This window comes from Lepidothrix coronata, unplaced genomic scaffold, assembly GCF_001604755.1.
Source record: "Lepidothrix coronata isolate B3197 unplaced genomic scaffold, Lepidothrix_coronata-1.0 Scaffold330, whole genome shotgun sequence".
NCBI classification, from domain to species: domain Eukaryota; kingdom Metazoa; phylum Chordata; class Aves; order Passeriformes; family Pipridae; genus Lepidothrix; species Lepidothrix coronata.
In genome coordinates, this window is record NW_016690510.1 from 245,964 (window position 1) to 267,299 (window position 21,336).

Below are 21,336 nucleotides of genomic sequence, written 5' to 3' on the forward strand. Positions count from 1 at the left end.
AATCAGGAACATCAACAAACAAAACCCTCTTCCAGGCATTTCTGTATCAAGCCCCAAACCCACAGTTTAGAAGGAAATTCTCCTCCAGACCCAGGTGCTCCAGAGAATGATAACATCTCCAGCAATGCTCTTCCAGCCGTTAATTACCCTGTTAACTCACACACACCTGGTAACGGGTCTCGGGTAACTGTGTAATCACGGCGCACGTTTCACCGGGATCAGGATTTATCCCGGTGTCTGGCAGGTAATCGGGGAATGCAGCCCAGATAAGGAAGTCTGTGGGATTCCTGCTCCAAATCCCCAGAGAAGGCCCAGAGGAGACAGGACAGGGCTGTGGGTGGAACAGGCAAAGCCCCCCAGGACACGCAGCCTCCAGTCCCATTCCAGGGCCGGGTGGACACCGGGCGAGCTGTGCCACGGTCGGGTGCCGGCCACCCCTCACCCCTCATTTGGGGTCACTCTGAGTGCTTTGGGGAGCCCCATGTGCCTGAGCAGTGCACCAGAACCCGGTGTGTGCGTTCACACCTTCCCCAGCAGCAGGAGGATCCACGCACCAGAGGAGTTGCTAAGAGACGCACTCGGCTCCCACCAACGTGCCGTCCCCGCTCCCACGGCCGGGGGCGCGGGACGGGACACGCGCGACACCACGGGCGGTTGGATGTTCCCACGTGGGGACAACGGGCAGGGACACGGTGTCTGGAAGGGCTCTGCCCAAGGAGGTGACCCCGTGAGCACCTCAGGTGTGGCCCCACCATGTCTCAGCCAGCAGTTCCTCTGCCCCACAGTGTGGGAATCACACGCAGGATCAGACCATGTCACCAGGGACCTCGGGGCTCCCGCCACAGCCCCCATCAGAGGCACAAACAAGGGAGAGCTGCAGAAGCCCCAAGGGAACAGACAAAGGATGGTCCTCCCCACCCCGAACCCCAGAGGGACCAGGAAGACCCTGATACACTGGCTGAGCCACTGCCATGGCCTGTGCCAGCCCTGCACTCCTACCCCTCTCCAGCACAAGTCTCTCCCCTCCTCTCCTCAAATTCCATCGATCCAACAGCCTTCCATGGCTGAAGACCTCCACAGAGGTGGCGAAGCCCCCTCCTCTTATGGGTTTAAAATTGACCCTGTCCTGACCCCACGGAGTGTCCTTTGTCCTTGCACTGTGAGGCCAATGAAACAAATTCTGGGATTTACATTCCCTGGACTATGCAACCTTTCAGACTTTTGTTAAGGTCCCTCTTCCTTCCCTCCTTTCCACAGAAACCCCCAGAGACCCAGGCGGGGTGCAGGCCTCCAAGAGGCACCCAGGCTGGCTGCCACCCCTATGCAGCATCACTGCTCCTGCCGGCACCCCTTCAGCAGGGCCACTGCTCCCCAAAACTACTTGCAGGGCCCCTGCAGTGACACTCCCCGTGTGAGGCAGCAGGAGAAGAGCTGAGCACGCTGCCAACACCCAGCAGGGACAACAAAACCCAGGGCAGGGAAAGCTCGGCGAGCACCGAGCCAGACCAGTGGCACCAGTGGTCCTGCAGCTTTCCTTGCCTGGGGTAGCGCCGGCTGCAGAAACCTGGAGCTTTGGGCTCACCGAGGGCAGAGGGACCTTTCGCGTGAGGGGCTGCAAGAGCCTCCTGGCCCACTGTGGGCCTCAGCACAGCACTGCAAACCTTCCCCTCCCCTGGCTCCACCGCAACCCCTCGCCCATCCCGGTCCCCCGGCTCCATCCCGGCCAGCAGCTCCATCCCGGCCCCCCAGCTCCATCTCAGTCCCTCGGTTCCACCGCAGTCCCTCGCCCATCCCAGCCCCCCGGCTCCATCCCGGCCTCCCATCTCCACTGCGGTCCCTCGCCCATCCTGGTCCCCCGGCTCCATTGCAGCCCCTCGGCTCCACTGCAGTTGCTCGGTTCCGTCCCTCCCCTCGCTGCCGGTTCCCGGGCTGCAGTTTTCTGCATTTCTGACGTTAACGGGCTCCGGCACAGCCCGTTCCCCGCCGACGCCGCGGCCGGAGCCCCCCCGGGTGCCGGACCCCCGCCCGCCCCCGCCCGCCGCTCCCGGCAGAGGCCGCGGGCGGAGTCCCCGGCCCTGCGCAGGCCCGGCCGCGACCACCATCGCTGCGGGGCCGGGCCCGGGGCGGGGGCGGCACCGAGCGCGGCCTCCCCGCAGCCCCCGGCGCGGCCCCCCAGCCCCGGCCGTGCCCGGCCCCGCTGCCGGCGGCGGGGCCGCAGCGCCCGCAGGCCCCGGCCCGGCTCAGGCCTCAGGCGGCCCCCCGCGCCCCCGGCCCCGCCGCTGCAGGGCCCGGCCCGGCCCGATCCCGATCGCGGCCCCGCGGGCAGAGCCGGGCCGGGCCCCGCCGGGCCCCGCGGGCGGCAGCGGGCGCAGGTGCAGCGGCGGCGGGGACAAAGGCGGCGGCGCGGCCGGCCCGGTTCGGTGCGGGGTACCCGGTTCGGTGCCCGGTACCCGGTTCGGTGCCCGGTACCCGGTGCCCGTGCCCGTCTCTCGTGCGGTACCCCGTGCCCGATGCCCGTGCCCGGCTCGGGGCCGGTGCCCGGTGCTCACCCTCGATGGAGATGACGTGCTCGCGGATCTGGCTCTGCAGCGCCAGGTCCTCCACGCGCTCGATGAGGTCGTAGATCGCGTAGATATTGGGGTGCACGGACTCGAAGCGCCCGATCTCGGCGCGGATCGCGGCCGAGTTGGAGAGCCCGAACTGCGGCGGGGGCGGCCCGCCGGGCTGCGGCCCCGAGGGCCCGGGCACGGGCACGGGCACCGGCCCGCCCGGCGCCGCCAGGCTCTGCTGCTGCCCGGGGCTCTGCCCGGCGCCGCCCGGGAAGTTCATCGCGGCGGCGGCGGGGCCGGTCAGCGGCGCGCTCCGGGCAGCAGCTGCATGGCCGCGACCACGTCCGTGCGCGGCTCCGCCGGGCTCTGCCGGGCTCTGCCGGGCTCTGCCGCCGCCCCCGCCCGCCCCGCCCCGCCCCGCGCGCGTCACCGGGACCGGCCCCGCGGCGGGCGGGGAGGGGGCAGCGGCGGGGACGGGACGGGCGGGAGGACGGGGGGAGCGCGGGCACCGGGACCCGGACCGGGACCGGGTAGAGCACTGGGGGGACCGCGACGGGGAATGGGGGAATCGGGAGGGGGAGTCCGGGACTTTGAGGGCGGGACCAGGGAGTAGGAACGGGAGGCGGGGGCCGGGTGGCAGAGTGGGGGGATCGGGACCGGGGGGACCAGGAGTGGAGGGCTGTCACTGCCCGGCCCTCGCCTAAGGGCAGGTCGCAGCTCCCCTCCCTCGACACCCCACCGGGACCACCCCGACGGCAGAGCCAGTGTTGTGCTGCTGCCCCTGCCCACGGCCCCCCAGACACCCTGTGCCAGCCCCATGGAGCACGGCTGGGGGTCCCCTGTGCCAGCCCTTCCTCACAACTGCGTTTTGGAGATAATGTCATCGTTATTCACCCCAAGGTCGTTAACGAAGCTATAGAACATGGCCATTCCCAAGAGGTCCTTGGATGCCCACCAGCTGCTGCCCCACCGTGGGGGGGTCCCCTCCCGGGTCACCCCCTGCCCACAGGGCCCACTGCTGTTCCCTCACTCGCGTGCTCGGCACAGGCCGCTCCAGCGAGGTCACGGGACTGTCTGGGGGACCATCATGGTAATGAAGCCACCCAGGGGACCATCACAGGGGATGGCTGTTGGGCAGGGGCCAATAACAACCCCCACGCTGTGCCCACCCCTAAAACAGCCTGCGAGGGGTGACCAGAGGCACAGAAAGGTTCTGACGGGGCACTGGGCTGACAGCCCCTGGCAGTGCCATGGGAGCCAGTGGAGCTCACTGGGGATGAGCTGGCATCTTCCAAAAGGCTGAGAAACATAAAATAAGTGGGATCATGGGCCCTAGCAGATTAAACGAGAAAGTGGAATTTGGGAAAAGAGGAAGGAATGAAAAAGCAGACAGCTGAGAGAGCCAAGATCCCAATGGATTGCCCCCCCTTACCCCCAGGGACCAGCGTCACAGTGGGCGGTGATGCACTGCTGCCAGTGGGGCTTGGGGGGGCAGTGGGGGCTGGCTCCCACCCTCCACCCTTCTCTGGGTGATGGTGGGAAGGGTGGGAGATGAAGATGAGGAGGAGGACAACAAGGAGGAGGAGGAGACATCTCTGGGAGGTTTCTAAATGCCTCCCGGCTCCGGAATCCTCTGGGACGTGGCAGTGGGTGCTGGGTTGCGTGGGTGGGACAAGCACCTCCCTGCCCTCCCTGTCTCCCTCCTGTGCCCTGCCAGGATTCCTCGAGTGCATCGCAGCCAACTCGAGAAGGGGTTTATTAGAAAACAGTTTTTTTGGTTTTGGTTTTGTTGACAGCTTTCAGAACATCTGCGTCTGTTACAGCACCAGGCTCCCCTCACCTGCACACTCACCGAGGCTTCCAAAGGTCCCTAATGGCTCTGTGAGTCACAGCTCTGCTGGGCTGGCTCCTTCCTGACCTGTCCGATGGGTCCGTGTCCACACGGGCTCTGCGGAGCCGTCCTGGCATGGCAGTGCCTGGCCATGCCCTGGACTTTCTCCAGCCCATTTTTCACTAGGGGTCTCTCTGTCCTTGCTCACAGCCATTTTCTTGATCTCCTGCTATCATCATCATCATCCCAGAATGGTTTTTGTGGGAAGGGACCTTAAAGCTCATTTCATTCCACTTCCTGCCCTGGGCAGGGACACCTTCCATTATCCCAGGGTTCCCCAAGCCCTGACCAACCCAGCCTTGAACACTTTCAGGGATGAGACAACCACACATTCTCTGGGCAACCTGTGCCAGGGCCTCCCCACCCTCACAGGGAAAGATTTCTGCCCAGTACCCCACCTAACCCTGCCCTCGGTCAGTTTGACGCATAAACATTTATAAATTGCCTCTATTTCAGCCCCTTGGAACATCTGGACACTCCATGTGCTCGCAGTTCCCTCCTCCACATCACCCTCACAGACAGGGATTCTGGGATTTATTCCTGGTGAGGGATAGGACATTGTCCTTCATTCTTACGTCACCCTCATCTGGCTGAGGTGGCAGCAGGGACAGGTTGAGGTGACTTTCCCCTGACAGGTGAGCATTGGTGGCCACCCCCACATCTCTTCCTTCTCCTTCTGCTCCTTCTCCTCCTCCTCCTCCTTCCCCTTGTTCTCCTCCAGCAGAGATGTGTGATGCCCCCCTGCAGTCCTGGCCTCTCACCCCCTGTGTGGGTGTTCACAGACCACCCTGAGAGAACATTTTGCGTCCCTTTGGGCCACCAGTGTCCCCCAGCACTGGGGGTCCCACAGGTCCCCACCACCTCCCACCACACAGCAGGACACAGGGCACAGGGATGGGATGAGGCACAGCAGGCACTGGGATAGAGCATCCCCCGGCCAAAACCTGCACAGGGGTCGAGGGGATCCTGTCCCTGACAGCCCCTGTGGAGCAGGACTGGGGCTGGCACTGGAGAACGGAGGAGCAGAGGGAGCAGAACAAACAGATGGAGCTGAGGCTTAGCACAGGGTTAGGACAAAACCTGGAGGGAACTTCAATGGAAAACAAGGGGGAAAGTTCAGAGGCGGGAGTAGCTGGGGACCAGACGGGGACTTTCGGGAGCAAACACTCCCTCAGGGATGGCCAGCCGGCCACTCTCTGTGGACAGGAGACACGCAGAGATCGAAACTGCTTTTCAGGGTGAATTTCACGTTCAGATCCTCAACTTTCTCAGCTCCATCTGCAGCGTTTCCCTCTGACGCTGCCGTTCGCGAGTGCCTCAAACGGCGCCGCTGCCAAGAGCAGCGATGCCGCCTCCTCCTCCTCCTCCTCCTTCTCCCATTCCTCCTATTCCTCCTCCTCCTTCTCCTGCCGCTGCTCCCACCCCCAGACCAGCCGCTCCAGTGCCCCATGGCAGGAGTGTGGAACGGGATGGGCTTGAAGGCCCCTTCCCACCCAAACCATTCCGTGACACCAGACAGTGCCAGAGCCCATGTGGGGCAGCAGGAGGGTCCCCACTGCAGCCCCCCGATGCCCACGTGGGGTGCAGGGCCAAGGAGCAGCACCCCCAGAACAGAGCCGAGGCGAGGCCAAGGCCCGGGGCTGAGCTCCAGAGGGTGTCTGGGCCCCATGGGCAGAGGGGGGATCCCAGAGGGCTCTCCAGGGGTCTGGGGCTTCTCAGGGCACTGGAGGCTCTGAGGTCCTTGATCATTCTCACAATAGGAACTGGGGCTTCATCTCTGTGGAGACATCTCTGTCAGGAGAGCCAAGGGCTCTGCTGGGGGACAGCGCTGGAGGACACTGGTGGGGACACTGGTGGGGACACTGCTCCTCTTCCCTGGACCGAGGGGAGCAGGAGCCCCGTCCCTCCCCGAGGGGCTCGGCTGCCCCTCCTCCCGCACACCCCGCACGGCAGCGGCTCCTGTTCCCAAACCCATCGGCACTCGGTGCACGGCAGCAGCAGCTCGGTGGGAGGGAGCTGTTTAATGTCACCCTCCGGTGACAGGGACCGTCCTCTACGGGCCGGGGATCAGCCAGGAGCTTTCCCCGGAATAGCTGCAGCTCGTGAGTCTCGCTCTGGAGCGTGGAGGTACCAGCTCCACCGTTAATCCCATCCGGATCTGCACCGTGCGGCCGTCAAATTGCAAATCCAAAATCCATCGCCCGGGCGCAGCATCCCGCTGTGCCCTCCCCCCCTCGCCCCCCCCGCGAGGCTCCGGCAGCTCTGGTGTGGAGCAGAGAGGAGCAGAGCATCACACCCGGGGCTGTGCCAAGGACACGAGGTGGCCACTGGCCTGGTGAGGCAACCTCAGTTTGAAGGACCACGATTGTCTGTGTCCCTTGCTGTGACCCCTCGTGACACCATCAGCCACCTCAGACCACCCCGTGGGGCTCAGTGACAGCTGGGACACGTCCTGCTCCCACAGGTGTCCAGGTGCTGCACCCCAGGATCCTCTCCTGGGCTGGACTGGGGTGGTCACAGGAACCTGGGGCAGGATCCCTCTGTGACCCCCCTCTGGTCACAGACCTCAGTTCACAGGAGCTGAACCGTGCAGGCACCTGGGCTTTGTGAAAAGAAGCTGAAAATGGAGCAAGGTGGATTAAACTCCCCTGGACGCCAATCAGAGGGGGCTGGGGGTTCCAACCAGGGCACAGGGCCAGTGACTCTGGAAATGCCAGCAGGGCAGGAGGGGTCTCAGCCTCAGTGTCTGTCTGAGAAACACTGAGAAAAGGTGAACTGGTAAGTAAAGAGGAAATGGAGGGGACTATGAACCCCAACAGATTAAAGGCAGAAACACAACGGGGCAGCCCTTCTCATGGAAATGTTCTCCCAATATCCAGCCTGACCCTCCCCTGGCACAGCTGGAGGCCGTTCTCTCTCCTCCTGTCCTCCTGTCCACCCCCGGCTCCCCCCTCCTGTCAGGGACTTGCAGAGAGGGAGAAGGTCCCCCCTGAGCCTCCTTTTCTCCTGCCAGCTCCCTCAGCCACTCCTGGTGCTCCAGCCCCTTCCTCAGCTCCATTCCCTTCCCTGGACACGCTCCAGCTCCTCAATATCTTGTTGAGGGGCCCAAAATGACTCCAGGATTTGAGGTGGGGCCTCAGCAGCACCCGGCACAGGGGACAGGCACTGCCCTGGGCCTGCGCCCACACTGGTTCCTCCTGTGTTGGAGGGGCCGTATGGAGGTGAACAGTGTCACATCCCTCGGGCCCAGGACAGTGGGCATTGTTGCACTGGCAGGCAGAAAGCCATGGGAACAGTAAGCAAGAGAAGAAGACCTGGAAGAAAGAAGATACAAGACTGCAAGAAAGACCTTGGTTGCTAAAAACTGTAGTTAATTGTATCTCTTAAAACCTATGCTGAATTACGTAGTTTGAGAAAGTAAGCAAAAGTAGAAAATTACCAATTGTGACTTGAATTATCTATTGTTCTGCCCAGGGTATATAAGCTTATGCATCATTAAAATAAAGGTCTTAGTTTTGCACCAGAACGGAGTCTGGACCCCTCAGTCGCCACAGGGCCGGAGCCCCCAGCTCATCCCCCAGCCCATTGGGGACAGAGCTGCAGGAAGGGGCTGAGGCACCTTTGGGTGCTGCTGCCCAGGAGCCCCCAGGGCCACCTCACTGCCACTCGGGGAGCCCAGGCAGGGGAGGGGGGCCCCACCTCTGGAGCAGCAGCTCCAGAACCGGCCACTGCTTTATACCACTGATATTTTGAGAGAACATTGAAAAATCCAAGGGATTGGGAGCAGCCCCCAGCAGGATAACTCGAGGGCTCCGTGGTCCCTTGGCAGTGGATTTAAGGTGCACAATCTGCTCAGCTTCCCCAGGAAATTGAGGGGTGACTGGATGTACTTTCATGGGAATATTAAATGGCTCCTTAATCGAGGCTGGGAGGATGGAAAAGTCTCAACCTCTGGGAGCTGAAGCCAGACAAATCCACAGTGACAACCAGACACTGGATTTATCGGAGAGGGGATGAACCACTGGATAAACCCTCAAATCTGAGCAGCCACAACCCCTCTGATGGCGTGTTCGGGCTCATTCTGACATCGGGAAGGGATAAATCCCAGTTCTCCACCCGCACAGATCAGTCGTGGTTGAAATCTGCTGCTGCTCTCACATCCATCACTGCGACAGCCCCGGGATCCGCTCAGCAGCTCCAGGCTGACACAGCCTCACCTGTCCTTCCCACCCAGGCAGCTCCCATACAGGATCCTGGAAGGGAAGTCGTGACTTCCCTCCTGGGAGCCCCCCAACCCCCCGGATTCCCCCAGCAGGAAGGGGTGCTTGCACGCTGCTGCCTCCTGATTTTATCCTGGTTTGTGACTGGTTTCATACTGGGAGTCACTGGAATAACACTGGGAGCATCTGGAAAGGACTGAGATCATACTGGTAGTGACTGGAAGTGACTGGGATCATACTGGGAGTGACAGGAGCCCTACTATGGGTGACTAGGAGCAACTGAGACCATGCTGGGGGCAACTGGGACCACACTGAGGGCAACTGGGATCATACTGGGAGCAGCTAGGCCAATGCTAGGATAACACTGAGATCATACTGGAACTGACCGGAATCAGACTGGGAATTACTGGAATAATACTGGGAATATCTAGGAGAGACTGGGATCATACTGGGAGTGACTGGAAGTGACTGGAATCATGCAGGCAGTGACTGGAGCCCTACTGGAAGTGACTCGGTTCATACTGGGAGTGACTGGAGCCATAGTGGGGGTGACCAGGAGCAACCAGGAGCACGCTGGGCGCAGCTGACATTTGACTGGAAGTGACCGGGATCGTACTAGGAGTGCCTGAGCACAGCGAAGGGGCTGGGCTAAAATTCTCGGCGTCCCCCCGCCCGACGGGACCACAACTCCCGTCGTGCCCCGCGCGGCACAAACCCGCCATGGCGCCTGCCGGCGGGACTACAGCTCCCGGCGTGCCCCGCGCCCGAGCGCCCTGCCGTGGCGCAGGACTACACGTCCCGGCGCCCCCCGCGCCCAGCCGGAAGCGGCGCGATGGCGGCCCGAGTCCGGCCCGGTGCGGCCGCGGCCCCGGTTCCCCGCGGCCCCGCGGGCTGAGGCCGCGCCCGCCCGGAGCCCCCGCTCGGAGCGCCCTCCCGGCCCGGCCGCCGCCATGGCGCTGATCGAGGGCGTCGGCGACGAGGTGACGGTGCTGTTCGCGCTGCTGCTGGCGGCCGCGGTGCTGGGGCTCGCCTGGGCCTCCACGCGCGCCCCCGAGCCCGCGGCGCCGCCGCCCGAGGCGGGTCCGAGCGCGGCCCCCACCGAGCGCAAGGCCCCGGCCCCGGCCCCGTCCGCGGCCCCGGCCGAGGGAGCGGCGGCCCCCGATGAGGCGGCGGGGCTGCGGCACCGGGAGCCCCCCGCGGCCGCCCCCGAGGGCCCCGCCGAGCCCACGCTGGTGCTGCGGCTCAAGTTCCTGAACGACACCGAGCGCCTGGCGCGGGTGCGCCCCGGGGACACCGTCGGGGCGCTCAAGAGGTGAGGGGGGCGGGCAGCGCCGACGTGTCCCGGCCCGGGGCCCCCGGGAGGGGACAGCCGTGCCCGGGGCAGGTGGGCTTGTCCCGGGTGTCTGTGCCCGGCGCTGTGGCCGTGGGACAGCCCGTGCTGGCAGGTGAGCCCTGGGGCAGGTGATGGGGATGTGCGGGCACAGCTGTGCAGAGGGGCAGGGGTGGACAGAGGGAAGTGCCCTGGCAGCTGACAGCTGGAGGGACACAGGGGCACAAGTGTGCAGGGCAGGGTGGAGGTCACAGGGGGCACGTCCACAGGAGGATGGAGGGGACTGTGCTGGCGGGTGGCACTGGGGGTGAGTAATGGGGACATGGGCTCGGGTGTGCGGGTGGGGCGGGGGGTCCGAGTGGGCACAATGGCACAGGTGGAGAGGCCTGTCCTGCCAGCGGCGACACCCCTGTCCTCATCCCCTCCAGGACCTACTTCCCCGGGCAGGAGCAGCAGGTACGGCTGATCTACCAGGGGCAGCTGCTGCGTGACGACGCCCAGAGCCTGGCGGGGCTGCACTTGGGCCACCTGAGCGTCCTGCACTGCCACCTGTCCCCGCCCAGTGCCACCCCCACCGCACCCGGGCCCCCCGGACCCCGCGGCCCCGCGCCCGCCGCGCTGGGCGTGGGCAGCCTGGCGCTGCCACTCTTCGTGCTGCTGCTGGCCCTGCTCTGGTACCTGCAGCTGCAGCACCGCCACGTCTTCACCGCCACCGCCACCACCTGCCTGGCCGGGCTCACCCTGCTCGTCACCTTCGTGGCCTTCGCCATGTACCGCAGATAGCGCGGCCCAGACCCGCTCCCGGGGCCCCAGGCCACGCTCGGACACCTGGGGAGCCCCCCAGCCCACCTGGGGCTCTGCGTTCAGCTCACCCAGTACATCGGAACCAGAGGGGCCGGGCTCCGGACTGTGTCCCCCAGGGGCTGTAGGCCCAGGGGTCCCGGGAGGTCCCCTCACCTCGTGCTGGGGCTCCGGGGCCGGGGCTGTTGCAGGAGTGGAGGCTCAGCTACCTCTAGGGGGGTCCCGGTGCCCCCCGGCCCTGCAAGGAGTGTCCCACGGCCGCTCCACGGGTGGCTGTGCCCCCGGCGCTCCTTCCCGCGGGGGTATGGCCCAACCCCTCCCGGGGGCAGCTCCCGGGGGTCCCGGTGCGGGGGGGGACATGCTCCCTGCGGTGCTGGGAGTCCTGGTGCCGGCAGGATATGCTCCAGAGATCCCGAGGGTGCCAGGCGGAATGTGCTCCCGGGGTGCCGGGGGTCCCTGTGCCGGGGGAGCGCGCCCCCCGGGGGTCTCGGTGCCGGGCGGGATGTGCTCCCCACTGTCCCGAGGGTCCCGGTGCTGTGCTGGGGGATGCCGCCCCTCACCGCCGTAACAATTAAAGCGGAAGGACTGTGACCGGCCGCGGCGTCCCGGCTCTGCTGCGCCGTCGGGGAGCGGGGGGGAACGGGCGGGAAGGGGGTGACGGGGGACCGGGGGAGCCGGGACCGGGGGGCGGGGCCTGCACGTCCAGCCACGCGCTCCGCAGGACCGCAGAGCGCCTGCGCCGGCAGCCCCTTCGCGGCGCGCTCCCTCATTGGTTCGGGCTCAGGGGTGATTTGCATACGGCGCGCGCCGGCCCCGCCCCGGAAGGTTCGCGCGCGGGGCGGGGCCGCGAAGATGGCGGCGGGGCCGCGCTCCCGGTCCGCGTCCGGGGCCCCGCAGCGCTGAGCGGCGGGACCGAGCGGCCGCCAGCGCCATGTACGGACGGGACGGGTCTGGGGGGGAGCGGGGAGGCCCACCGGGGGGCCGCGGCGGGCCCGTCGCCGCCCGGGGGTCGGTGTGTGCCCGGGAGAGGAGAGAGGGCTGTGGGCCGGGGGACACCGGCTGGGCCGGGGATCTCGGGACCGCGGCGCTGGGCGGGACGGGGACCCGGGCAGGGCCGAGGTCCCGGTGCCAGGGGCTCGTGCGGGTGGAGGTCTCTGTGGATGGGGGGACCCTGACAGGTCGGGGGTCCCCGTGGGTGGGGCGGTCCCTGTGCCCCCGCCGGCCCCGGCCGTCCCGCAGCCCCCCCTCACTGCCCGCACCCCCGCTGTTCCGCAGGGTCCCCCGGAGCCGCGGAGCCCCCCGCGCCGCGCCGCCCCCGCCATGCTGTGCCCGCTGCTGTGCCCATGGCTGCGCGCTCTGACCCGGGCGGGCCCGCGGGGCCCGGCTGCCCGTGAGCGCCGCGGCGCCGCGATGTTCCCCGCCTGCTGCTGCGCCGGCAAGGCCAGGCCGCGGCTGCTGCTGCCCCTGGACCCCTACGGCCATGGGCTGCTGCCCCCCGTGCCCCCGGACGGCGGCCGGGGCCGGGCCCACGGCAAGAGGAAGAGCTGGAACTTCATCCACGAGAAGATGAGCTACGACACCTTCTTCACCATGAAGCGGCTGATCGAGCGCTCGCGCAGCGTGGGCGAGGTGCTGCGCTGGGTCACGCAGAACCCAGGCAAGGTGTCGGCCAGCCACTACCCCATCGCGCTGCACAAGCTGGGCCAGCTCCTGCAGCAGCAGCCGGGGCCGCCCGCGGGGGCCGGGGCTGGGCACGGGCCCGCGGGGCAGGTGCTGGAGCAACCCGAGTTTCACGCGCTGTGCCAGGCCATCGTCAGCGGCTGCGCCAAGTTCGACAACTTCAGCATCGTCAACTGCCTGTACGCGGCGGCTGCGCTGGGTGAGCCACCCGGGGCGGGACGGCACCGGGGCCTGGGGCCGGGTGGGTGTGTGGCACCTGGAGCTGTGCTCTTCGAGGGGCACGGGCTGCTCAGACCAGTTCTGCTCTGTTTGGGGGGCAGGAGGGCTGGATGCCCCTCAGGGAGGGCTCTGCTCAGGGGGCAGCACTGCCCTGGAGCACCCTGCTCTGAAGGTTCTGCTTGAGGGGCAGGAGAGCAGGGTGCCCCTGGCTGCCCCAGGAATCAGTGCTGGAGCCAGCGGGAGCCAGGACGCTGGGCAGCACTGCCTGGCCAGTGTGGATCAGCTGCTCCTGGAGCCCAGTTCCAGGCCCTGAAACACCTGAGCACTGAGGTTTCAGCCTTGACTGAACCCTTCCAGGGTACAAGCCCTATGTCACCTCTGCAGGGAAGAATGTTTGAGGTGTTTGGGTTCCTGTGCAGCTGCCTCTGGATGTTACAGAGCTGGGGCTGTGTCAGGGGTTCCCCCTTCACTGGGCACAGAAGACCCTGCACGTTCTCCTGTCACAAGAGGGGGATTGGGGTCTGTGTAAAAGAGAAGTGGGTAGGAGGGCCGGGGGGAATCCTGACCCACTCAGGTGAGACCTCACCTGCAGAACTACCTCCAGCTCCAGGGAACAACAGCAGGAGGACGTGGAGCTGCTGGAGAGAGTCCAGAGGAGGCCCCGGAGATGCTGCCAGGGCTGGAGCCCCTCTGCTCTGGAGCCAGGCTGGGAGAGCTGCGGGGGTTCCCCTGGAGAAGAGAAGGCTCCAGGGAGAGCTGAGAGCCCCTTGCAGGGCCTAAAGGGGCTCCAGGAGAGCTGGAGAGGGACCTGGGACAAGGGATGGAGGGACAGGACATGGGGGAATGTTTTCTCACTGCCAGAGGGCAGTGTTAGATGGCATACTGGGGAAGGAATTCCTGGCTGGGAGGGTGGGGAGGCCCTGGCACAGGCTGCCCAGAGAAGCTGTGGCTGCCCCTGGATCCCTGGAAGTGTTCAGGGCCAGGCTGGACGGGGCTTGGAGCAACCTGGGCTAGTGGAAGGTGTCCCTGCCCGTGGCAGGGAGTGGAACAGGATGATCTTCAAGATCCCTTCCAACCCAAGCCATTACAGAATTCCATGATCTGGCGGGTGCCTGCCCGTCCGTCTGCGGCTCCCCCCAGCCGTTCTCATTCGGTCCCCAGCAGCCCCCCCGGGCCGGGGCTTGGCGGAGCTGCCGCAGTAACTCGAGCCCCTGGCGGGGGAGGGGGCCGGTGCTTTTCTCCCCCCTCGAGCCGGCAGCGCCGGGTGTTTGTTGACGCTGAGCCGGGGCTGCCCTTGCCGAGACCCCCGCGCTGGGCCGCCCAGCTCTGCTGTTCCCCCCACTTGGTTCTCGCCCCTCATTAACACAAACTCCAAGCCCCTTTTGAGGCCTTTTTACAGAACAAAGCAGCTGCTCAGACCAATTCTGCACATTCCCCCTCCTGAGTTGTGGTTAACGATAACCCACAGTGACTCGCCCTGTACTGCCCGTGCCAGCTCAGCCTCGGGGGGGACGGGGGGCTCTGGGGCCTCCCAGCACTCTGTGCCTCTGCTGAGGAGATCCCTCCTGACAGCCGAGGGCTGGATAACACTCCCAAGCTGCAGGGAAGTGTTTCCCTGGGAGCCAGGTCGGACAGGCTAAAGCTGAGCCGGGAAATGGGAGAAGGTCAGAAAAGCCAAAGGATTAGTCTCTGCCGGAACAAACAGGGTTTAGTCTGGTCACGTGAGAAGTCTCAGTTGTTTTCCAACCACAACTTTTTTTAAAGAACTTTTTGAGGTGAATTTTTTGGTTGCCCAGAGTAGCTGTGGCTGCCCCAGCCCTGGAATTGTTCAGGGCCGGGTTGGACAGGGCTTGAAGCAACCTGGTCTTGTGGAAGGTGTCCCTGCCCTTGGCAGAGTGAGGAACTGGATGGGATTTAAGATCCCTTCCAACTCAAACCATTCTGGAATTTTGGGATTCTATGAATTATTTGTCCTGAAGATGTTTGAGACTTAGGAAATGAACCTCTCTCATGCGGGTGAGCCGCAGGGCTCCCATTCCGGTGGGGTGGGTGGGAACGACCCCATAGCTCCACGTGGTGTTTTCCATGGTGCGGGTGTGCTGATGTTCCAGCCAGGCTTTGCCTTCCCTTCCCCTTCTGCTACTTGGTTTGGTCACTGACGCGGCACATCCGTCCTGCCCCGGTGGTGGCCTCGTGCCTGAGCTCCGGAGGCGGTTGTGCTGTGGGGCTGAGGTGTGAACTGAGCTGTCTGTGGCGCTGATCCATGCCCAGTGTCTGACCCGTGCCCGTGCCCCTGCAGGGCTGCCCGGGGAGTCGCCGCTCGTGCGGGTGCTGGAGGACGAGTCCCGCAGCCGCCTGGGCCGCTTCAACCAGAAGGACGTGTCGATGGTGTTCAGCAGCGTGATGCGGCTGCACCCCTCCAGCCCACACCCCCTGGTCGAGTCCTGCCTCAGCAGCCTGGAGCGGCACCTGGAGAAGGAGCGGCACCCGCAGACCCTCTTCCTGCTCCTCTCCTACTACCGCCTGCGGGCGCAGGCGCTGCAGGGCCACGCGGCCTCCGACCAGCAGCTCATCAACAACCGCAAGATCCTGCGGCTGGTGCGGCACACGCTGGGCCAGGTGAGCGCCATGCGGGAGCACGAGCTGGCGCTGCTGGACGAGATGCTGGCCCTGTGCGCCCAGGAGGCCAACAACAAGGCCCTGGAGGCCATCTTCAGCTCCCAACTCTTCTACGAGAACCGGCAGGAGCGCTTCATCCGCAGCATGGCAGGTGAGGGGTGCCCGGGTGGGCTCCCAAAATTGCTGCTGCCCGCACAGGGGACACAGGGCTCTGGCTGAGCGGGGGACATGGAGGGCTCTGGCTCTGCAGCCTTGCCTTCCTGGGCCCCGGGGACGTTGGGGTGGTGAAATCCCTGGCTGGGGCCCTGCTGGGCTCCGGGGGTGGAGCAGGAGGAGGTGTCATGGCCACTCTGTCACCAACTGCCCAGCCCAGCCCTTCCAGAGGGGTGGGACCCCCCATTTCTCCAGGGTCTGGTTTCCCACCGTGCCTCCAGGCTGGGTACAGTGGAATTTCAGTGGGATTTTACAGAAGGGCTCCACCCTGTGCATGCTCCTGCTGTGCTCCAGCTGTGCTTTGGCTGTTCATGACAGGAATCTGCCTGAGCCTCTCACTTGGCCCATACCTGAGGGTTTTTGGGAGCTGTCTGGGTTTTGGGAGGGCTGGTGCTGCTGTCCGGTCCTGTTCCCCTTGCCTGCCCTGGGCCTGTGGTGGGGGCAGAGGCAGCCCCGTGACAGTGCCCCCGCTGTGTTGGCAGAGTGGCTGCCCCGGAAGGCGGAGAACCTGACCCCCTACACCATGGCCCTCATCGCCAAGTACGTGGCGCGGCACCGGCTGCGCGAGCCGCGGCTGCTCGACACCATCGCCAACTTCCTACTGAAGCGCGGGGAGCAGCTGGACAGCAAGGTGAGCTCCTCGCTGGGCACACCTGGGCTGGGGGAGCCGGGGCCCTTCTCCCCAGCACAGTGGGGTGTCCCAGGGAATCAGGGGTCATGCCCTGACCCTGGCAGGCTCTGAGCTGCCATCTCTGCCCAGCGCTGGGCAGGTGGCCCCGGCCTGTCCCTTGTACCTCCCCAACCCCATGCCCTCTCCTCCTGCCACAGGTGATCCAGAAGCTGGTGTTCCCCTTCAGCCGGATGAACTACCGCCCCTCCAACCATGGGGAGCTCTTCCCCAAGCTGGAGGCCATCCTGGAGCAGAAGGCTGGCAGCTCACCGCTGGCCACCGTCAACATCCTCATGTCCATGTTCCAGCTCAGCCACTTCCCCCAGACCGTCCTGCACCAGGTCTTCTCCCCAGCCTTCATCACCAACGTCATGAGTACGTGGGGCCTTTGCTGGGGGCTCACAGCTGGCAGAGGGCTGGGGCGGGGATGGGTGGGGGGTGCCCGTCCTGGTGGGCTCCATCCTGCTCCCCCCCAGGCAGCCCCTACGCGCTGATCGTGCGCCGGTACCTGTCGCTGCTGGACGCGGCGGTGGAGCTGGAGTTCCGGGAGTACAGCGGCCCCCGGCTCGACCCGCGGTACCGCGTCCTCATGTTCGAGCACGCCCTGACCGCTGACGAGGCCAACAGGAAGTACAGGTGAGGGGGCAGTGCCCCTCCACCGGTCCTCTCTGGGGACGGGGGTCTGTGACCTGCCCCAGCAGGATCACAGATGGTGCCGGGGGAAAGGCCCCGCGGCAGCTCTGAGGCCTGTGGGGGAGCAGTGTAGAATCACAGGATCATTTTGAATTGTAGAGTTGTTTGGGTTGGAAAAGGCCTCTGAGAACCCTGAGCCCACCCATCCTCCAGCACTGCCAAGGCCACCGCTGACGTGTCCCCAAGTGCAACATCCACACAGCTGTTAAATCCCTCCAGAGCTGGGGACTCTCCTCTGCCCTGGGCAGTGGTGCCAGGCCTGGGGAGCCCTTTTGGAGGCCTGTAGTGTTGTGATTTCTGGAGGGGCTTTTCTGCAGAAGAAGCCAGGGCCTGGCCCCTCTCACCCCCAACAACAGAGCCTAAAGCTCCTGTTCTTTCCTTCCTGCTCCCGGGGGTTCCTGTCTCTGCGTGGATGTGCTTGGCAGGAGGATGTGTCAGCTGTGTGTGGGGACACAGCCCCCACAGTGCCCCCCTGACTATCCCCTCTTCTCACAGCTACAAGGGGCTGGTGGCCGAGGCACTGCGGCAGCTGGTGGGGGAGGAGTGCTACCGACAGGACGAGGTGCTGCCCCCGGGGTACTGCACAGGTAACCCCCTGGGCCCTGGGGAGGGGGCTGCCAGCTGGGGGGGGGTGTCAGGGCCTGATCTGGGAGGTTATTTAGGGCAGAACAAGTCCTGGCTGTTTCTGTCACCCCCTTCCCTGTATTGCTGCCTTCTGTGACGCTTTGGGAGGAAGCTCCTTGAGTCCTCCTGGCACAGGAAGGGGGGTTTTCCTGTGCCTCTGTTCCCTGGCACAGAGTCCCAGCTGGGCCACAGGGACCCTGAGCCCGTGTTCCATAAGTCAGGGGTTCCCAAAGCCTCACTGATCCCTGTTGCCTCTCCACAGATTTCCTGCTGTGGATAAACCGTTCGGGCACAGTGCTGCCTCTCTCCCGCGTTCCGGCGGCTTCCAAGGCTCCCCCGGCCACGTCCCCTGCCGCCATGTCCCTGCGCTCCAGCGTCCTAGCCCTCACCTCGGACTTGCAGGACTTTGCCCCATTTGCTCCAGAGACGCCCAGCAGCCCCCCAGGCCCCCGGGAGAGCGGCCGGGCCGGGCGGTTCCTGCCCGCGCTCTGCCCGGCCCTGGGGGGCCCCTGCTTCCAGCCCCCCTCGGACTATTACTGTGGGCTGAGCAAGGAGCCATCCCTGGGCAGCCCGGGCAGCTCCACACTCAGCAGCCCCTCCGAGTGCCTCTCGGCTCCACCGCCGGGCACCCCCGACTGCTCCCCCCGCGCCTCCGCCGCCTCCCTCTTCCAGTTCCCCATCGGCAAGATCCTGGAGGAGGAGGAGGAGGCCGCCGGCCGCCCTGGCCACGAGCACGGCTGCTTCCAGGGGGAGCAGGCCCAGGAGGACCCCGAGGAGCGGAGCCCCCCCGCCAGTGATGATGCCGGCCCCCCGCCCTCGCCGTGCCGGCCCAGCCCCAAGCGGGGCCCGGGCGAGGGGCCACAGGGCACCGAGGAGATCCAGAGGTACAGAGCGGGGCCCTGTGCCCGGTCCCTTCTGGCACTGCCACCCTGGCACTGCCTTCAGCTCCTGCCCTCTGCGGCAGTTGGCCCCAGCACTGTGGGGCACCTACAGACCCCCGTCCCCACCACCCCGGGGTGCTGGGAACAGCTGGCCCTGCCACCAGCAGGGTCTATGGGGGCTTGGAGTGCTGCCCTTCGTCTGTCGTGGTTCTGAGGAGCAGGATCTGTGGGGTGGGGTGGCGCTGGGACGTGGGGTGATGCTGTGATGTGGGGTGACACCGCCATCCCTACTGTCCCCTGTGCAGGGTGGTGCTGTCAGTTAATGACAAGTGGCACTACTGCCAGAACTCCGACATCCTGGTGGGATCCCGCGCCATGAGGGACCGGCACCTGCGGCTGCTGGGATACTGTCTGGTGCAGGTAAGCGCTGGGGCCGTGGGGTACGGTGGGTGTTGGGCTGAGAGCTCAGAGCTGGCATCTGATGGGCCTGGAGTTGGGAGCTGGCATCCCCATGGATGGACGGGGTCAGAGCTGGCATGCCCACTGTAAACACTCTAGTCCCTGTGAGGGGAAGCAGGGATGAGGGGAAACTGGGATGACTCATCCTCACAGCTCCTTCTCGCCCTCCCCCACCCCACTCAGGACTTTTTCCATGTGGCTGGCGGGTGACACCAGCTCTGATGGAAAGCAGGGATAAGGGACAGTCAGTCCTGGGCAGCGAGATCTGAACCTGAGGGAGGGGAAGGGGAGGGGGCTCAGCCCAGGCCAGCAGACCAGTGGCAGCATAGGCTGCCAGGGCTCAGGGTGAAATCAGGTGGGGACACAGGTCCCTGTGTTGTGACTCGTGATCCCATGTGCTGGGGAGAGGGAGGGAGGTTGGACCCTGCCCACCCTGGTGCCCACCCTGGTTCCAGCCCTGGCTGCTCTATGCAGAGCACTGGGGCTGGAGGAGCCCTCGGGCTCCAGCGCAGCCCTCACAGGTGTCTGCAGCTCCCTCAGGAACCTCCAGGTGTTGGTTTAGGGTGTGCAGCTCCCACACGCCTGTTTATGGGTGGTTGTAGCCTGAGGATGGATCTTTCTGAGGTAAACGGCTCAGAAATGAGCCCTCAGTCCTGTTCACTCCTGCACGGCAGAGTTGACCGGAATTACAGCCATTCCCAAAAGCCGTCCCACAGCCGTTCCAAAGCTCCTCACCCCCCCGCTGCCGCCGGGCCATGCCAGCACCGGCTCCTCCTCATTCCACAGCTCAGCAGCCCAGAGCCCCTTGTTTGTGCAGAGCTCTGGAGTCCTGTGACTCTGCTGAGGAATTGCCTGGGAGCTGCCCAGGGCTGGGAGCACGGCCGGGAGCAGGGCCGGCTCTCCCTTGGGCAGCATTTGGGCAGGGCTGGCCATGGCCCCAGAGCAACGGCAGGGCTGAGCCCCCACCACGCTGAGGGGGCTTCCCAGTGCCCACCACTGGGCTCCAGCTGGTGCCACAGGCTCTCTGGGATGCCCTTGGCTGTGGAAAGCACAGCAGGGACCCACCTTAAGGGACCTTAAAGCTCATCCAGTCACCCTTTGCCATGGGCAGGGACACCTTCCACTATCCCAGACTGCCCCAAGCCGTGTCCAGCCTGGCCTTGGACGTTTTCAGGGATCCAGGGGCAGCCACAGCTTCTCTGGGCAACCTGTGCCAGGGCCTCACCACCCTCACAGCCAAGAATTCCTTCCTAATATCCCATCTATCCCTGCCCTCTGGCAGTGGGATGCCATTCTGTCTTGTCCTTGTCCCCAGTCCCTCTCCAGCTCTCCTGGAGCCCCTTTAGGCCCTGGAAGGGGCTCTCAGGTCTCCCTGTGGAGCCTTCTCTTTTCCAGGTGAACACCCCCAGCTCTCACCTGTATTTCAAGGGGCTCCAGCCCTCAGAGCCTTCCTGATGCTTTATCCCTCCCCTGTTTTGCCAGTGGTTGGAGTGCAAGTCCCAGTGCCCCTCATTCCCGCTCTTTGAGTGCTGGTGGTGCTCTCAGGGCTGTTGGGCCAGCAGAACTTCCAGTTCTCCCAGTACCCCGTCCCCCCTCATGGAGGCTGGAGAGCAGGGCTCGAGATTCCTTCACGAGTGTGCCAGGCTCATCCTGGCTGCAGTGGGGGCTGGAACTGGGGCCGTGGGTGCTCCCTGGGCCTGCCCCTCCCTGCACCCTGTCCAGGGCTGAGCAGGGGCTTGTCCGTGCTTCCTGTGCCCTCCATCCCCTTGGCAGGAGCTGTGCTGGCCTCCTTCCCAGGGGGAGCGTCCCACATCCTGTTTTTCCTCCCACCACCACCCACAGCTGCAGTGGGCTGGGGGCTGGTGGCACTGGGGGTGCAGGTGGTGCTGGAGCTGGTGGCACTGCTCTGACGTTGTCCCTGTCCCCTCACAGCTGCCCTACACGGAGCTGGAGAAGGTGAGTGGCATCGAGGAGGCCAAGCACTACCTGCGGCAGAAGCTGAGGGAGCTGCGCTTCTGAGGGATGGACCCGGGGGGGGGGGGGGGGGGGCCAGGTGGGTGCTGCCAGCCCCTTCCCCTGGGCAGGGGGATATGGAGCTGCCCCCCATCCTGGGGGGCCAGGGGGATATGGAGCTGCCCCCCGTCCTGGGGGGCCGGGCTGTGGGCCCAGGCTGTGGGCACCTGTTCCCACGGGGGCGGGGGCCTGTGAGATTATTTATTGCCGTTATGGGGGGCTGGGGTATGACTTGAGGGGTGCGGGGGGGTTGGTGCTGGGGGTGGGGGGAAGGTCCCTCATGGCCCCCCTGCAGTGGCTCTGCCACCCCAGTGTCGCTGCAGGGGCCAGGCCTGGGCTCCCCTCGGCACTGGGGGTGTCCCTGTGCCCCCAACAGCTGCCAGGAGGGGGTTTGGGCCTGGCCCCTCCCTGGGGTGCTGGGGGTCCTGCGGGGCTACAGCAGACCCCGCGCAGGGCTGGGAGCGGGTGTGCACA

General features: G+C 65.5%; 2 protein-coding genes across 2 annotated transcripts; both read left to right on the plus strand.

The window, feature by feature from the left end:
- The first annotated feature begins 9,610 nt into the window (after nucleotides 1-9,610).
- Nucleotides 9,611-11,386, plus strand: TMUB1 (transmembrane and ubiquitin like domain containing 1). The gene is made up of 2 exons (XM_017838279.1): nucleotides 9,611-9,972; nucleotides 10,419-11,386. Exons 1-2 carry the CDS (start codon nucleotides 9,611-9,613, stop codon nucleotides 10,771-10,773), a joined length of 717 nt encoding a protein of 238 aa, XP_017693768.1. The 3' UTR covers nucleotides 10,774-11,386.
- A 715-nt stretch (nucleotides 11,387-12,101) lies between these two features.
- FASTK (Fas activated serine/threonine kinase) lies at nucleotides 12,102-21,334 on the plus strand. Its single transcript, XM_017838304.1, has 9 exons — nucleotides 12,102-12,670; nucleotides 14,990-15,460; nucleotides 16,005-16,153; nucleotides 16,351-16,567; nucleotides 16,669-16,828; nucleotides 17,381-17,472; nucleotides 17,772-18,393; nucleotides 18,696-18,810; nucleotides 20,782-21,334. Exons 1-9 carry the CDS (start codon nucleotides 12,112-12,114, stop codon nucleotides 20,866-20,868), a joined length of 2,472 nt encoding a protein of 823 aa, XP_017693793.1. The 5' UTR covers nucleotides 12,102-12,111; the 3' UTR covers nucleotides 20,869-21,334.
- The last annotated feature ends 2 nt before the right edge of the window (nucleotides 21,335-21,336 follow it).

Bases quoted from the DNA above. Each gene is read 5' to 3' on its own strand.
- FASTK (XM_017838304.1), top strand. From the start codon at position 12,112: ATGCTGTGCCCGCTGCTGTGCCCATGGCTGCGCGCTCTGACCCGGGCG. The intron at 16,154-16,350 runs GTGAGCTCCTCG...CTCCTGCCACAG, and splicing joins GGGAGCAGCTGGACAGCAAG to GTGATCCAGAAGCTGGTGTT. The intron at 17,473-17,771 runs GTAACCCCCTGG...GCCTCTCCACAG, and splicing joins GCCCCCGGGGTACTGCACAG to ATTTCCTGCTGTGGATAAAC.
- TMUB1 (XM_017838279.1), top strand. From the start codon at position 9,611: ATGGCGCTGATCGAGGGCGTCGGCGACGAGGTGACGGTGCTGTTCGCG. The intron at 9,973-10,418 runs GTGAGGGGGGCG...CATCCCCTCCAG, and splicing joins ACCGTCGGGGCGCTCAAGAG to GACCTACTTCCCCGGGCAGG.